Raw genomic sequence first — 16,579 nt, 5'->3', positions numbered from 1 at the left:
GACAAAAGTTCATAAAGGTTATAGAAATTCAGGGGTGCCTGGGTGCCTCAGTCGGTTAAACATCTGACTCTTGCTTTCATCTCAGATCATGATCTCTGGGTCGTGAGATCAATCCCTGCATTGGACTCATGTCAACACAGAGTCTGTTTAAGATTCTCTCTCTCCCAGAGCACCTGTTTGGCTCAGTGGGTTAAAGCCTCTGTCTTTGGCTCAGGTGATGATCCCAGGGTCCTGGGATTGAGCCCCACATCGGGCTCTCTGCTTAGCAAGAAGCCTGCTTCCTCCTCCTCTCTCTCTCTCTCTCTCTGCCTGCCTCACTGCCTACTTGGGATCTCTGTTAAATAAATAAATAAAGATCTTTTTAATAAATAAATAAATAAAGTGTTAAAAAAAAAGATTCTCCCTCTCCCTCCCTCTCTGCCCACCTCCCCTCCCACACACTCGTTCTCTTTCTCTCACTCGTTCTATAAATAAGTAAAATATTTAAATAAAGAGGATACAGAAATTCAAATTCAGCTAGTGTTTATCAGTTGCCCCTGTATCAAACAATATAATGACAGTAAAATTTTAACAAATGTCTTACATATATCCACTTGTTGAACCTGCACAACATTCCTTTGAGGTACAAAAGATTTGAGGTACAAATTATTGTTATCCTCAATTTACAGATGAAGTCACTGAAACAGAGACAGATTAAGAGACTTATAAAATGTGGTAACAATAGTACCTACCCCATAGAGTTGTTGCAACTATACACCAATTATGACTTTGTAACATTCAATAAATGTGGATTAGGTTTTTATCACCCTGCATCTTTATTTAGATAAAACTGAATTTGGGGGTTAAGAAATACCTTAATGCCATTCATTTGTTCTACAACCACTTACTGAGCAATGACTGTACAACGGGCATTGTGTTAAACCCTGGATAGTCATGACAAGCAAATACTACACATAAGACATCTTAGAAGAAAGGCAGAAAGGAGAAGCCAAGCTTTTAGCAAAGATTACTTCCAGGAAGTGAACCTGAAGAGGAATGGCTTTCAGAGTTTGACTTTATACACATTTATTCTGACAATTTCTTTAATATGCAAAAGCTGACTTTGGAACTGCAAAAGCCATCGAAGGAACAAGGCTTTTTAAAATATATGACGGCTTGAGATTGTGATCAATCACTCAGCCTCCGTCGATGCGCTGAAACACACAAGTCTACTCTGTGAAAGATGAAAATGACACTCATTGGCCTCTCCCCAAGAGTTTGCAATCTGCTTAGGCAGATAAGATGCAAACTGGACTAGAGTTACCCCCAAAGACAAGACAGTTGGTAAATACCAGAAGACCAAGTACAGCAGAAAAGTAAAGGGAACTCAATTAAAGCAAAAGGAGAACCTAGGCTGGGAATCCATCCTCAATCACCTGAATGTGGAATAAATTCAGTACTGTCCAGACTGAAATGAGCAGTTAGGGACATGGGACTCCAACACTAGAATTTAATGTTCCTCTAACTCAACAATGGAAATGCTGTCTTGGAAAGTCCTGAGGATGGCTAAGAATTGGATTTTCATGCAGGTCACAGTCATAACTCTGGGATAAGTCAAAGTGCTAGACCCACAGCTTTGAAGGTTTGGTCCTTTCACCTGTAGCTGGATGTAATGAATTTCTACCACACGTCTCTAAATAAATAATTTAGAGTTGCCGTCCCCGCTGTCTCTCCACCTCCCCTCCCCCTGAAATCGGCCCTCTGTTCCACCCCTCTTGGTCATTCTCAGTGGGTTTCTGGCCATCGTTGTGTCCCTAATGGCCAGCAGAGTGTCTGGCAGAGAGTTTGGAAATATTTGCTGAGATGAATCTGTGACTCAACCCAATGGCTTTTTCTCTAAGTTCTGTTCCCTTTGGCCTCGCTGGAGGATGACATTGATATTGACCTGGCCTAGAAATTCTCTTTCCCAGCATATTCCATGACTTTTGATTCTTTTGCCCACCTCTCCCCTCCCCCACCCCCACCTGTTCCTTCACGGACATTTCTTCTGCCCAACTTGTCCCCCCGGCTCACTACATGTGGCTCAGGCCAGCAGGCTCGGGCTTTCACTCTCTCCTCACTCCATACTTCAGGATAGCCAGGAAATGATGACGACGACGATGATGATGCTACACATTGTAATCATGATAATAATGGCCTTGTGTGTATTAGAAACTTGACTCCTTACCTTATTTAATCCCACTACAATATGGATGAGAAAAACAGAGGCTCAGACATGAAATGACCCATGACCAGTGAGCAGCCGAACTGGGATGGAAGCCCAGGTCTTACTGTACTGAAGGTCAAAACAGACACACACACAAATACGCATTTAAAGTGAAAAGTAGATGGAAATTAAAATTTACGAGAGAACGCACTGCGTGGCTTCCCAGCTGTGCTGTTGGTTCTAATCTCCTCTCATGGTGAGGTGACCTTACCTCCTCCCTCCTGACATGTCCTTGTCCGGGTCCCACCTTAACTTCAGACTCACCTTGTCTAAAACTGCTCATTATCTGTCAGAATCAATGGAGGCTTAAACTCAGGAGCGACTTCAGACTTTTCCTCCGCCGCTTTACTCACAGTGTCTCCTCACGCCTTACTCCCTCAATCTCCATCTCTTCAGTCGTCCCTCAAACTCTGACCCTTGTCACCTCTCCTTGAGGACTGCCAGAGTCTCCTGACTGGTCTTTCCATCTCTCACCGTCTTCCTTCCGGAATCTATCCTGCAGTTCACCCAGAGATTCAGTCTCCTCAAATGAGGCTTTACATTTGTCACTTCCGATTAGAAACCCTTCAGTGTCTCTCTTCCAGAGATGAAGTCCAGACTTTTCACCCTGGTTTTCGAAGCCCTGAACGCTCTGCTTGCAGCTGGTATCTTCAATTCCTTCCTCTACGTCACACCTGCAGGCGCTCTCTGCTTCAGCAGAGTGGGTCTCTTCCACTGTTTAAGCCAGGCTGGCCTTAACTGTGGTGACCCTGTAGTTTGTCACCCCAGACTAGAACCCTTCGAAAGCGAAAGGGAGGGCTGTTGAGAACTAAGCCAACAGGCGCAAGCAGGGATCATGCTGGATGAACTGGGATTTATGGTCCCCATATTCTTAACGTTCCCATCTACACACTGGTCATCCAGACCAGCTGCTGACAGAGAGCTTCCAGAGTCCCCGCCAGCCTTTGCTTCACTAAATTTCCTGTCTCGGTCTGACACCTGGAGTCTCCATCTTTGACAAGCCCCTTCCAACTGCTGTCCTCGAGTAAGATCACCTGCTTAGCTTTCAGTCTGGCATCCCTGTGACAGTCTCCCCCTCATCTACCCACTCTCAGGAGCAAGGGCTGCCCCCCCAACCCAGCCTTCGAGCTTGGAGAGCTCCGCCGTGTCCACACCATTACCGCCCTTCATGTCTCCTTGGACACCTGTCCAATGGCTACCCTTCCTTCCTTTCCTAGATTTTCCCCACCCTGGCCATTAGAATGACCTTCTTCTCTGACCTTCTGTAGTTTCTCTTACTTCCGCCATTGGCTCTGCACTCAGCATAGCTCCAGCATAGCTCCACCAAGCAGCTCTGGACCTCTAGAGACACCAAGGTTCTCTACCACACAGGGACGACAAGGCAATTATTTGTGGCAACGCTCAGAAAACTGGGTTCCTCACCACCCTCCAGTTTCCTAAGGCCCAGGGCAGGCCTCCTGCCCCAGCCACAGCCCCTACTGCCCTTGCCCCATCTACTCCTTGTTGCCCACACAAGCTCTGGGCCTTCCCGGCTCCTTCCCTCTCATGGTTAACCAGACACACTCCCCCTTTTTCCTGAAGCTTATCCACCGGCCTTATTCCCAATGGCCCAGTTTCCTTCTGACCCAACAGCCCCCAATGTTTCCACCCATTTAATTACCGGTAAAGGAAAAAATATGTTAGACACAATAAACAGCATGACCTCATTTTGTTCAACATTAACAAAATGTTTTGAATTAGATATTTTTGTAAGTTTTTATTTTTTATTTTTATTTTTTTAAAGATTTTATTTATTTATTTGACAGAGAGAGAGATCACAAGTAGGCAGAGAGGCAGGCAGAGAGAGAGGGAGAAGCAGGCTTCCCGAGAGCAGAGAGCCCAATGCAGGACCTCGATCCCTTGACCCTGAGATCATGACCTGAGCCAAAGGCAGAGGCTTAACCCACTGAGCCACCCAGGGGCCCTTTTGTAAGTTTTTAAAAAGATTTTATTTATTTATTTATAGCACATGCATGAGTGGGGGGAGGGGCAGAGGGAGAGAGAGAATCTCAAGTAGATTCTACACCGAGGGGCTCGATCTCACAGCCCTGAGATTGTGACTTGAGCCAAAATCAAGTGTCAGGTGCTGAACCCACCGAACCACCCAGGTGCTCCTTGAAGTAGATATGTGTGTGGGGAAAAGTCTGGCAGAAAATACAACAAACTATTAATAGTGATTTTTCTCATCTGCTTAATCCCTTTTTTTAAATTTAAATTCAATTAGCCAACACACAATACATCATGAGTTTCAGATGTAGTGTTCAACAGTTCATCAGCTGCATAAATCACCCAGGGCTCATCTGTTTAATCTGTTTATCCTCAATGAAAGTATATTACTTGCATGATAAAAATGAGTGAAGCATGTTGACTTCTCTTTTGCCCCCGTTAGTGGGTGTGGTAACTTGCTCCCTATCACTGTCACCACCCACAGATTAAGAAAAAAATAAATAAAATCTCCAAGGCTTAGGAGACCAATTCCATTTGTGGACCTCTGATGAGGGCAGCTTTCATTCCCGTCAGCGTGTAAAAACAAGGAAACAAACCCACTCGATTCTCACCTGCGAAGAAGATGCCACTAATACTTTTGTTTTGTGGCTTTTTCCTTCTGCATCCTTAGCTAAGAATCAAAGAGTGCTGGAAAATGTAAATTCTATGTGCAATATAAGAATCGTTCACTGTGAGAAGCAAGACGTAAGGGGAAACAACAACATATCCCCCTGAAAACAATGGGATATGGACGAGAAAATGCAGGATTTAGAGTCAGTAGCTTCCCCCTCTGGCGTCAGTCGAGTCCTTTCCCTTCCTTAGCCCCCAGATTTTTTGGCTTAGAGGTACTGAGTTCAGTTCATTGAACACCTACTTCTTGCTAGTCACTGTTTGCTGGAGGAAGGATGAATGAGACCATGTGAGTTTAAGGACACACTGGGAGGTGGCATTAGGGACCTGCTGGTGCGCTAAGTGCTTAGGAGAACCATTATCCTTCATTGAAGAAATCAGATGCCACTCCCAGCTCTTCTACATCCCACCAGGTCACATAAGGTGGGGTTGCCCCCGTGGGAAGCCACTCAACTGATAGCAAGTGGGTGCCTGAAATTCTAAGCACTGCCCTTGCAACTTCTTCCCAGGCTTGCCTTTGAGGCAACTGTTCCTTTCTTCTGACAATGGTGTCTTCTCACAGATAGCTGGGCTCTCATTCCTGGTGGTCCCTTGGGCCCATCGCTGGCAGATCCATGCTTAGCAGGAAGGCTGCCTCCATCTTTGAGGGGCCACTCAGCAACCTCACCCACCAGCAAGGGAATCTCATGAACAACACACGAGCTGTACTGAAGTCAGGCCACCCCAGACAGCCTCCGCGTTTGCTGAAAATCCACCCAGTCCTTTTCAAGGGAGGTAGTATATAAAGGGATGCTTATATTTACATAGGTGATCATAAATCTGCCTTTTGTGGAGGACCTCGAATGAGATCATGCTAGCCTCAGCTGTAAAGGAAGTCTTCAGAGTTTAAATTTGGACTAACAACTAGACCAGAGAACGGAGCACTTTGTTGAAATTCAAAGGAGAGTACTTGGATCTGTGGGAGGCTCCCCAGCCCCCTCGCTGTGCCCAGCTTGCCCTTCCTCATTCAACAAGGCAGGGGAATACTCACCCACACATCTTTTCCCGTCCTCGGCCAGCATGAAGCCGCTGTAGCACTGGCAGACGAAGGAGCCCAGCACATTCACACAGAGCTGCTCACAGCCGTGGTCCTCCGCCGCACACAGATCCTGGACTGGGGCAGAGTCGCACCATGAGAACACAGCTCTGAAGGACATGACCCTCAGTACACCGCCAGGCAATGAGCACTTGTTAAAATCACTTTTAACATATTAAGCCACTGTAATCCTACCATCCAGAGGCAACTGCTATTAACATTTGATGCATCTCTATGTATAAATAAAAACAGAGCTTTCGAAGTGGGACTTATTCACCTCTAGGAAACGCATTGAGTAATTTCAAATTAACATCGGTTTTCTATTTGCCTCATGTTGGTGAAAGTGCTCTGAACCATTCTGGTGCCTGCTGTTACGTCATCACAAGCAAGCATTTGCCCTCATCTGCATCAAGAACCCTTCCTGTTGTTCGAGAACAAAAATGCTTTGTCATCCCCGTCTCCCCAGCATACGTGAGATAGTCTGGCACGATCTTTGACACTCTGCAGGCGGGGAAGCCAGAGAGAGAGCACTGTGAAAAGACCGTCTACTCTATCCACCCCAAACATGGCAGGTCCCAATTTTGCATCTGTCCTTTTGGAAAATATTTCCCCTCACTCCATTTGTCTACCCGAACGATCTTTGGAAATCCTCCTTAAGCTCTATTTCTTCACACCACTGACAAAGAAAGAAAATGTGACGCCAAAGGAGGTTAGATCGAGGTAACAAAGATTACTAGGGAGAAACGGATATCTGGTTCTTAGCAGAACTCTTCAAATGCAATGTGAGAAGGCACTAGCAGGAATGCATCTACCGCAAGCAAACTAAACATATATCAGAGGATGAAAAGGTTAAAGGCATTTTCAATCCATCACTGACTAAGTCTCTCTTTTGCAAGAAACAGGCTGATGTGATGACATTATTTCTCAGCAAGGAGAATGGCTTGGTGTTGTACCTAGCTCTTCCAGTGACTTAACCATTAAAGCTGGAGAAAACCAAAGAGCATTAAAGGGATCAAATATGTTAAAAAGAGTTTTCACTGGTTAAAAGCTATCACTAATGAAAGCTATGATAAAAACTCAATTAACTAGAAAGCTCGATTGATCCCCGAATCCAATGGTTATGCTTAAATGTAATCTCCAGTGTCATTTGAGTTTTATTGTTTATTATGCTTTTAGATAAATACAAAATATTAAATTGATAAAAAGAGAAAAGCTGATTTATTCTTCACTTCTATTAAATGCACTAAATCGTTTTTAAAAATAAAATCTGCCTCATTATATTAAAAATGTTTATGTCTAAGATTGTACAAATAGGGGCTCTGGCTTTTAAGTGCTAAAAGATGTATTTTCATTCCCGAAGCAATGAAGTAGATGAAGAAAACTATAGATGCAAATTCTTCTATCTCTTACCAGTATATTTATAGCTTAGATTTCCAATTGGGAACTCCAACTGAGATTTCCAGTGGATTTAGACAGAAGAAAAACACCAATAACCAAAACAAAAAACAAAAACCACTTTAGCTCACGTAAAAATCACAGTGAATAATTAATAATAAAAACCTTCAGTTACAAGCCAAAGCCAGAGATCTAATAAAAATCTGAATCACACGTGCACCCGAATGTTTATAGCAGCAATGTCCACAATAGCCAAACTATGGAAAGAACCTAGATGTCCATCAACAGATGAATGGATCAAGAAGATGTGGTATATATACACAATGGAATACTATGCAGCCATCAAAAGAAATGAAATCTTGCCATTTGCGACAACATGGATGGAACTAGAGCGTATCATGCTTAGCGAAATAAGTCAAGCAGAGAAAGACAACTATCATATGATCTCCCTGATATGAGGAAGTGGTGATGCAACATGGGGGCTTAAGTGGGTAGAAGAAGAATCAATGAAACAAGATGGAATTGGGAGGGAGACAAACCATAAGTGACTCTTAATCTCACAAAACAAACTGAGGGTTGCTGGGGGGAGGGGGGTTGGGAGAAGGGGGTGGGACTATGGACATTGGGGAGGGTATGTGCTTTGGTGAGTGCTGTGAAGTGTGTAAACCTGGTGATTCACAGACCTGTACCCCTGGGGATAAAAATATATGTTTATAAAAAATTAAAAATTAAAAAAAAATCTGAATCATAGGATATTCTTCATTTATTCAATAAATGAAGTACCCCCTTTGTCCCAGGCACTGGGGATATAAGGAAGAACCACAGAGACAAAGGGGTTCCTGCTGTCACCCAGCTTGTATTCTAAGGGTCAGTAATGGGAAGCTCTAGGAAGAGCATTTCTGATTAAAAGAACAGCAAATGCAAAAGTCCTGAGGTAGAAAAAACTAGCCCCATGGCCAAGGGTGGATTGAAAAAGGTTGTCAGGTAAGCATTAGAGAATGCAGAAGGGACAGGCTTTCTGGGCTGAGGGAATAGTGTGAGTAAATGTGCAGAAATGAGGAAAACGGGACAGGCCTGGTAGCTGAATTCCATGCTGGGAATTCCAAGGGAAGTGGCAGGAGGGAAGATGGAAAGGATAACTGACACGAGATGACAGAGGGCCAGAAGGCTGAGAAGTCAATTCCATTCAGCAGGAGACCCAGATGAAAGTGTGAGTGCTAGAGTGGCGCCCAGAGGGAGGAGGCTCCAAGCCCAGCCAACCCAAAGAGGTCTTCCTGGAAGAGGTGCCAGTTGATGGAAGTCATGAGCTATGAGTGGGGGTCACCAGGGAGAGAAGGCTTGGAAGGATAACGGGAACTCAGGATTCGGTGTTTCCCCTATCTCCCATAGTTTTATTACCCTTCAGTGAAATGGATCAAAAGGAGCATCTGACGGTTTCTTTAGCTCTGGTGAAACTTATCAGACTTCTAGCTGTTAAATAAAAATCACTGCTTTGTTTGGGAACAGTGGTAGTTTTTTTGAATTCCATGCTGAAATAGCTCTGATCTGCTGGAACAGTGATAGAAAAATTAACCTCCTGATAGGAGGACCTGCAGCTGTTCTCCCGAGCCAGAGCTATCCACCTCCCCTATCAACAGTCACCTCTCCCCTGGGCATGTACCACAATGTCAATTACACAGGCATCCATACGCCATCTATTCATTGTGTCTCCCTCGCTAGTCTCTAAGCTCCCTCACAGGGAGGAGAAAGCACCTGCTTCAAAGCATTGTGGCTGGAAAAGGTCATTCCAGCACAGTGGAACAAATTACATCCCCAAATCCCAAGGCCATCTCTGAAGATGGGGGGCCCGAGCTCCTCCACCTGGGTATCCCTTCTCTGCTCCGGCTGCTGCTCTGCCTCCTTTGGTGTCCAGTGGGAACCCTGCCTAATGGCGGTTACAGAGGAGTGGTAGGAGCAGAGGTGCTTTTTATTCTTACTTATAATGATCTGCTTTCAAATTTTCTAACATGGGCTCTTAACAAGAGCTTTTATAATAATGGAAAAAAAAAAACCCAACATGTTACAAAAGAACCCCTTGGAAAGCAGCATTTTCAAAGCAATGAACCAAGGCCTTGAAGCAATCCTCTTTTTGTCCCCCCCTCCCCACAAGACTTCTCCTCACAGGGTAGGTAAGAGAAGCAATGCCCATTCCTTTCAGGATGGGGCTGGGACCCCCACGGAACAGTCTGTAAATAACCACAAGGTCTGGCTGACAGTAGCAGCAGCGCCCAACCTTAGCTACCCATTAGAACCATCTGCGGACTTTTGGAAAATCGTGATACCCAGGGCGCCCCCCTCCTTACCTCAAACGGGCTTGGCCAAGGAGTGGGGGGAGGGGGTAATGCAAGCAGTGGTGTTTTGTTTAAAAGCTCCCCAGAGAACTCCAGCACCCAGCCAGGATGAGAAATGTCGAACTGGATAAAAGTCCTTGCAATCATCTGAGGGGAAAGTGCCCATACCCAGGAGGCAGTCTCCCCCTTTATTAACTGAGACTGCCAGGCTCAGTTTCCTCTTTCAAATAAACCTCAGAATGACTGCTGTCTTCCCTTCCCTCTCCAAGTGGCTGAGAGGACTGCAGACACTACGTGAGGGCGCAGAGCGTGGTAGGACCAGGAGGCTTATCGCTTGCATTCCAGAAGCCCGGTCCCACAAACAGTGCGCGTGCCAGCTGGCTTCCTGTGTGTTGTACTTTCAGACTGTTTTTATAATGTGGGGGATTTATGGCCCGTAGGATCTGCACTGTCCCAAGGGAAACCACTGAGGGATTAACTTAATTAAACAAAGACTAAGGAAAAAATACAGACTAGGTTCTGACAAAACAATGTTGTTTTTCTGGCAGTGCTCACTTCTATTTGAAACAAATACAGATACTTTTTGAGGATTCCTTATGCTTTTGAAAAACAGCGCTTCTTTTTCTCACAGCCCAGGAGGGTTTCCACCGAAGGGTAATAAAATGATGGGGGATGGGAGACGCACCGAATTCTGAATTCTCATTATCCTTCCAAGCCTCCTCTACCTGGTGATCCCCATTCATGGCACATGACTTCTGTCAAATAGTACCTCTTCCAGGAAGACCTCTCCTGGGTGGCTGGGCTTAAAGGCTCCTTCCTCTGGACTCCACTCCAGCACTCACAGGTTTATCCAGTGGTACTAGAAAGACCTGATCATGTCTGCCTGCTTCACTGGAACATGAGCTGATTTTACTCACTGATTTGCCAGAGCCCGACACAATGTTCTCACGGGTGTCATTGGTGTTCTGTTTAGTGTTCATCTGCTGAAAGTACAGTGACAAAGGCCCATACTCCCTGTCTCCCAACAGGGATATTCCTAGTGTCCAAAATGCATAAAGAACTTATCAAACTCAACACCCAAAGAACAAATAATCCAATCAAGAAATGGGCAGAGGACATGGACAGACATTTCTGCAAAGAAGACATCCAGATGGCAGCAGACACATGAAAAAGTGCTCCACATCACTCGGCATCAGGGAAATACAAATCAAAACCAAAATGAGATATCACCTCACACCAGTCAGAATGGCTAAAATTAACAAGTCAGGGAATGACAGATGCTGGTGAGGATGTGGAGAAAGAGGAACCCTCCTACACTGTTGGTGGGAATGCAAGATGGTGCAACTACTCCGGAAAACAGCATGGAAGTTCCTCAAAAAGTTGAAAATAGAGCTACCTTATGACCCAGCAATTGCACTACTGGGTATTTACCCTAAAGACACAAATGTAGTGATCTGAAGGGGCACGTGCACCCAAATGTTTATAGTAGCAATGTCCACAATAGCCAAACTATGGAAAGAACCTAGATGTCCATCAACAGATGAATGGATAAAGAAGATGTGCTATATATATACAACGGAATACTATACAGCCATCAAAAGAAATGAAATCTTGCCATATGCGATGACGTGGATAAACTGGAGGGTATTTTGCTTAGCACAATAAATCAATCAGAGAAAGACAATTATCATATGATCTCCCTGATATGAGGACATTGAGTGGCAACGTGGGCAGGTTGGGGGGTAGGAAAAGAATCAATGAAACAAGATGGGATCGGGAGGGAGGCAAATCATAAGAGACTCTTACTGTCACAAAACAAACTGAGGGTTGCCGGGAGGAGGAGGGTAGGGAGAGGGTGGTGGGGCTATGGACATTGGGGAGGGTATGTGCTATGGTGAGTGCTGTGAAGTGTGTAAACCTGGCGATTCACAGACCTGAACCCCTGGAGCTAATAATATATTATGTAAATAAATAAATAAAATTAAAAATATATATATATATCAATTGATGTCTGTCCCATGAAGATTATACTCAAGTGGGGACTGGCTCCTACCGACCTACATGACAGACTGTGCACGTATGTCTCTGCCCTACCCTGCATTCAGCAAGGACAGGCAGGGGCGTGAAATCACCAGCACTGGCTGTATTTACCCCTCAGGAACCTGAGAACCTTCCCACTCAGGGCATCTTCCCCTGGAGATCTGATTCTTAAACATTTCCCAGCATACCACTGACAGAGGCCAGACATAAAATAAACAGGTAAACCATACGTTATGTTAGATCTCTCTCTCTTTTTAATATTTAATTGGTTTATTTATTTGACAGAGAAAGAGAGGGAACAAACAGCATGGGAACAGCAGGCAGAGGGAGAGGGAGAAGCAGGCTCCCCACTGAGCAGGAAGCTCAACAGCCTGGATCCTAGGATTCCAGGATCATGACCTGAGCCTAAGGCAGATGCTTAATCTACTGAGTCACCCAGGCTCCCCACGTTAGATCTTACAAGTGCTTCAGAAAAATATTATCTGGTCAAGGGAGTTGGGAATGTGGAAGGAAGGGAACTTGTGTTTTATATGCTGTGGTCAGAAGGTGGTCTCACTCAGAAGATTCTTTTATACAAAGACTTGAGGGAGGAAACATGGAAAAGGAAGGAGCCAGGGAACTGAACCTTGGAGAAAAAAGAAAAAAGGGCAGTTATGTGTCTTGCGGCTCGGGGCGAGGTGGGGGCGGGGGGATGGAGACAGAGTGAAAAGAAGATCTTCTTCGGAGCCAGACCTGCCTCCAGCTAGCTGGCTTGTGTGACCTCACATGAGTGATTTCTAGAAGACCCGATTTTCCTAGAAGTTAAATAATTAAGTGGAGAAAACATTGCAGGGCTGAGATAACGAGACGAGTTAAGCCCCTGGCAGATATATAGATACTCAGCAAATGCTAGCCTCCTTCTTCCTTAGAAAGAAAGGTCTTGGAGGCACAGGCCCAGTTCAGCATGCAGGAGAGGTGGGCTCCAGACAAGTTTCGCCCACAACACCGTTACAATAAAGTGTCAATTTACAGACGCCTCTGAGAACGCCACGCATGGACGTAGCTTCAGATTTCTTTAAATAATGTCGACATATCCTTGACTAAGTTTTGCTTTGTTGAATTGCTGAATTGATCTGATACAGCAAAGCAGGCAATTTTGAATTTTATAACAAAAGATCTCACCACATGCAAGCAATGTCTTGCCAGAAGGCAATCATTAGCACAGAGCTGACAGTCAGCAGAATTTACTTGCTTTTAGTTCCTTGTGAATTGTAGGGAGGGATATTAACTGCAGCTGCTTAGCCTTCCCAGGTGAAATAAATCAGTGAGGACTTGATAACTCAGAGCCCCAGTGCTGTGCTCAAATCCATCCCTAGTGTTTGCCCCGGGGCTCGAAGGCATCCTAGATTTAAGTGCCTGCCTTCATTTATGATCTCGAAACCCCGGCGCCGCGCCTCGGCCAGAGAACTTGGAAAACCTCCACCTGGTTCCGCCGGACGAGGAGCACGGGACAAGGGCTGGGGGCTGCCGTGGCTGACATCATGTCAGGCAAAATCAAAGGGGTTTTTATTGGCTTTTCAGAGCTTTTGACAAGCTACACTGCGTGCTGTTCCCACCAACGACAGTTTAATCTGTCCTTTGGAGTTAAAGCAAAATGAACACCTTTAAAGACACACTCCACTTTTTTAAACAGCTCCTGCTGTTACTCGGCCGGAGATGTAGAAACCACAAGTTATCCATCCCAGCAAGAGCGAAGAGAAATGTATTATTAGGGCTGTTACTTCACTCAAGTGGGAGACAATGCGGTTTCTGCCCACACCAGTGTGAAAGCCCTCCCAGAATCAGGCCTCCACAAACCGGAGCCTGGGTTTTGGGGGACCATCCCCCTTCTTTCATGGTGCCTGAAAGCACTAATCTTATTTTGACAGCTGCAGTTTGGACTTAAAGACTCTTGACAGTCAATGTGAGTCATCGGCCTTGTGCTTCTAACGCTGGAAGAAACAAAACAAACCCAATGTCACCGAGAAAAACAAACCTGTCCTTTGGGCAAATCCCAGCTGTGCCTCTCCCCAGCTGTCGATTTCTTTGCCAGTCAGTTCTCCTAGTCACTCACAAGATTTTCCTTCTGAGAAGAGAAAAGGGGAAAGAATCCCCCCACACACACACCTCCCTGTAAAGCCTTAAAACATAGTAAATCTGACCCAATGAGGTGCATGGAAATAAACAAGCATGCACGAGTAACGCCCTAGTCTTGTAGAGCGCTTTGCAATTTCCAAAAAGGGCCTTCATCTCGTTCTCAATATAAACTCCCTACTGAGTGGAGTCTTTAAGATCCGGTTTAAAAGGCCTCGGTGGTTTCCAGAGTTGGGCTTAATCAGGATTGCCTGGAGAGATCGTTCACACACACATTCCTAGCTACCACCGCAGAGTCCCCATTAGGGAACTCTAGGGTCCTCCCCACCCCACCCCCCGGGGGTGGGGCGGGTGTTGCCTTTCCAGCCAGTTCCTCTGCTCATCTGCTGCTTGTCTGGGGGGCCACTTTGAGAACCACTTATCTGGGCGCTTGTGAAACCAGGAACGCAGAGAAGAAGCTGCACAAGCCTCAAACTCACTTGCCCCTGACCGGTGTTGATTCTTTTACAGCGTTCGTCTCCACTCGCACACGAGCAGGACTGCTCTCCCAGGAGAACGCCACCCAGCCCGGATTCCTTTGTTTTCTTTTCTTCTTTAAAAAAAAAAAAAAATAATAATAATCCTGCAGCCTGGCCCAACCAGAGGGCGAGCAGGCTGCACGTTACCATATTCAGGTCCCCGGACCTGGACCCCCAGGGTGGAGAGGAGGCCCGTGGCCACGTCACCCAGCTCAGCAGCCTCTGCTTCCGCTCGGGGCGGTCCTAGCAGCACCTGGGCCCTGCGATTCCTCGACAAGCGGCAGGCTGGCGGGCTGTGGGGGCAGCCTGCTCGCCCTTCCACCCTCTTTCCTTGCTCTCACCATGGGCAGCCCCGAAGCTCCGACCCTGACCTTCTCTTTCCACGCTCCCTCTTTCCCTCCAAGATATGATCCGTTTTCAGGGTCAATTACTACCACCAGGCATATCCAGCCTGGGGTTATCCTTGAACTCTAATGCCTCATCTCCAGCTGCATCCAACCACTTGGGTGGGCTGCTTCCCAGACTCGCTAGTTTTGCCTCAAAAGCAGGTTTCCTTTCTGAAGCTAGCTGTCATTTTAAATTCTGCTACCATCCCCTGACCCCCATGCCCCAGCTTCTGTCATAAGCTCCTCCCCGGGGTGGGGCTTATTGCGGTGGTCTCCTAATAGATTCTGTCACTGCCTCTTGCCTCTTTCATCTTCCGCTCCATAGGTGCGGAGCATAAAGGAAACCAAGATCTGACTGTTTCTTGGGTCGCCAACATAAAAGAGAAGCACTCCTTTTTCTCCTACTGCCCAGGAAGAGTGCCTAGAGGGAACCAGTAAGTGTTGGATGAATGAGTGAACGGGTGGATGGTACTTCTCCACCCACTTTCTACCAGTTTAAATCCCGTGTATCCATTACTGCTAAAATCAATTTACTAAAATGTGGATTTACCATCGACACCCCATGACCAGCTCCTTCTACCCACCAAAGACCAATGCTGGGACTCAGCTTGAGAAACTAATTGCTCCATAATTTGTTCCAGCTTGCATTCCTTCCCTCAGCCCCCACTAATGCCCCAAACAAACTGTTCCAGACAGGCAGGCTGGTCTAGTTAGCACCCTCAAAGACAGCAAGCCCTGCCTTTCTCTCAGACTTGTTGGAAAAAACCCTCTTCCACAACACCTTCCCTCATTGTTTCGCGATCTTTCTCCAATCTTTTGTCTTGCAGCCTCCGTCTCAGCATCACTTACCTTCCAAAACCACCTTGTTCTGACTTTCTTTCTCTGTTAGCCTTATTGAGTTGTAAATGGCATACAATAACCTGTACATGTTCAAAGTACGCGCTTTGATGAGTTTGTCTTGTCAACATGATCATCACAATCAAGATAATGAGCATATCCATCACCCCCAAACCCTCAAAATGTCCTCATACCCCTTGGTAATCCCTCTGCCCGCTTCCCCCGCCACTGCCCACCTCATCCTAAGGCAACCATGAATCTGCTGTCACATAGATTACTTGTCATTTTCTAAAATTTTCTATAAATGGAATCATACACCATGTACACTGTTTTGTTTGTCTTATTTCATCCAACATGATTATTTTGAAATTCATCTAGCGTGCTGCTTGTGTCAATAGTTCATTCTCAAAAAAAAAAAAAAAGTTTATTCTCTTCATTGCCTTGTAGTGTTACATGGTATGCAAATATCACAATATGTTATCCATTTACCTATTGATGGACATTTGGGTTGTTTCCAGTTTGGGACTCTTACAAGTAAAGTTGCTGTGAACATTCGTATTCAAATCTTTGTTTGGACATAGGAGCATGTGGGCGACTCAGGGCTCAGTTGGTTGAGAATCAGACTCTTAGATTAGGCTCAGGTCATGATCCCAGGGCTGTGAGATCAAGCCCCACCTCGGCTCCATGCATGGACTCTGCCTGAGAGTCTCTCTCCCTCTCTCTCTCTCCCTCCTCCTCCTACTCGAACACTCTTTCTCTCTCTCTCAAATAAGTAAGTAAATATAATCTTTTTAAAAAAATCTTTGGACATAAACATTACTTTCTTTGGGGTAAATAAAGTTTGAATGGCTAGGTCATACGGTAGGTATATATTTAACTTTGTAGAAAACTGCTAATCTGTTTTCCAAAGAGTGAACCATTTTTTACATTCTTGCAAGGAACAATGATAGTTCCTGTTGCCAACTTTGCCACCATGTATTATGGTC

The 16,579-nt window shown here is 45.5% G+C and overlaps 1 protein-coding gene across 5 annotated transcripts in view; it reads right to left on the bottom strand.

The window, feature by feature from the left end:
* MATN2 (matrilin 2) overlaps positions 1 to 16,579 on the bottom strand; it is a 133,674-nt gene that overhangs the window by 57,508 nt on the left and 59,587 nt on the right. For all 5 annotated transcript variants that reach the window (XM_032316217.1, XM_032316215.1, XM_032316219.1 and 2 more), the window contains one exon: positions 5,931 to 6,053. In XM_032316217.1, coding sequence (XP_032172108.1) covers positions 5,931 to 6,053 — 123 coding nt within the window. The remainder of the gene's footprint in view (positions 1 to 5,930; positions 6,054 to 16,579) is intronic.

Source organism: Mustela erminea, chromosome 16, assembly GCF_009829155.1.
Source record: "Mustela erminea isolate mMusErm1 chromosome 16, mMusErm1.Pri, whole genome shotgun sequence".
Lineage (NCBI taxonomy): Eukaryota > Metazoa > Chordata > Mammalia > Carnivora > Mustelidae > Mustela > Mustela erminea.
This window is presented reverse-complemented; position numbering and strand designations above follow the sequence as displayed.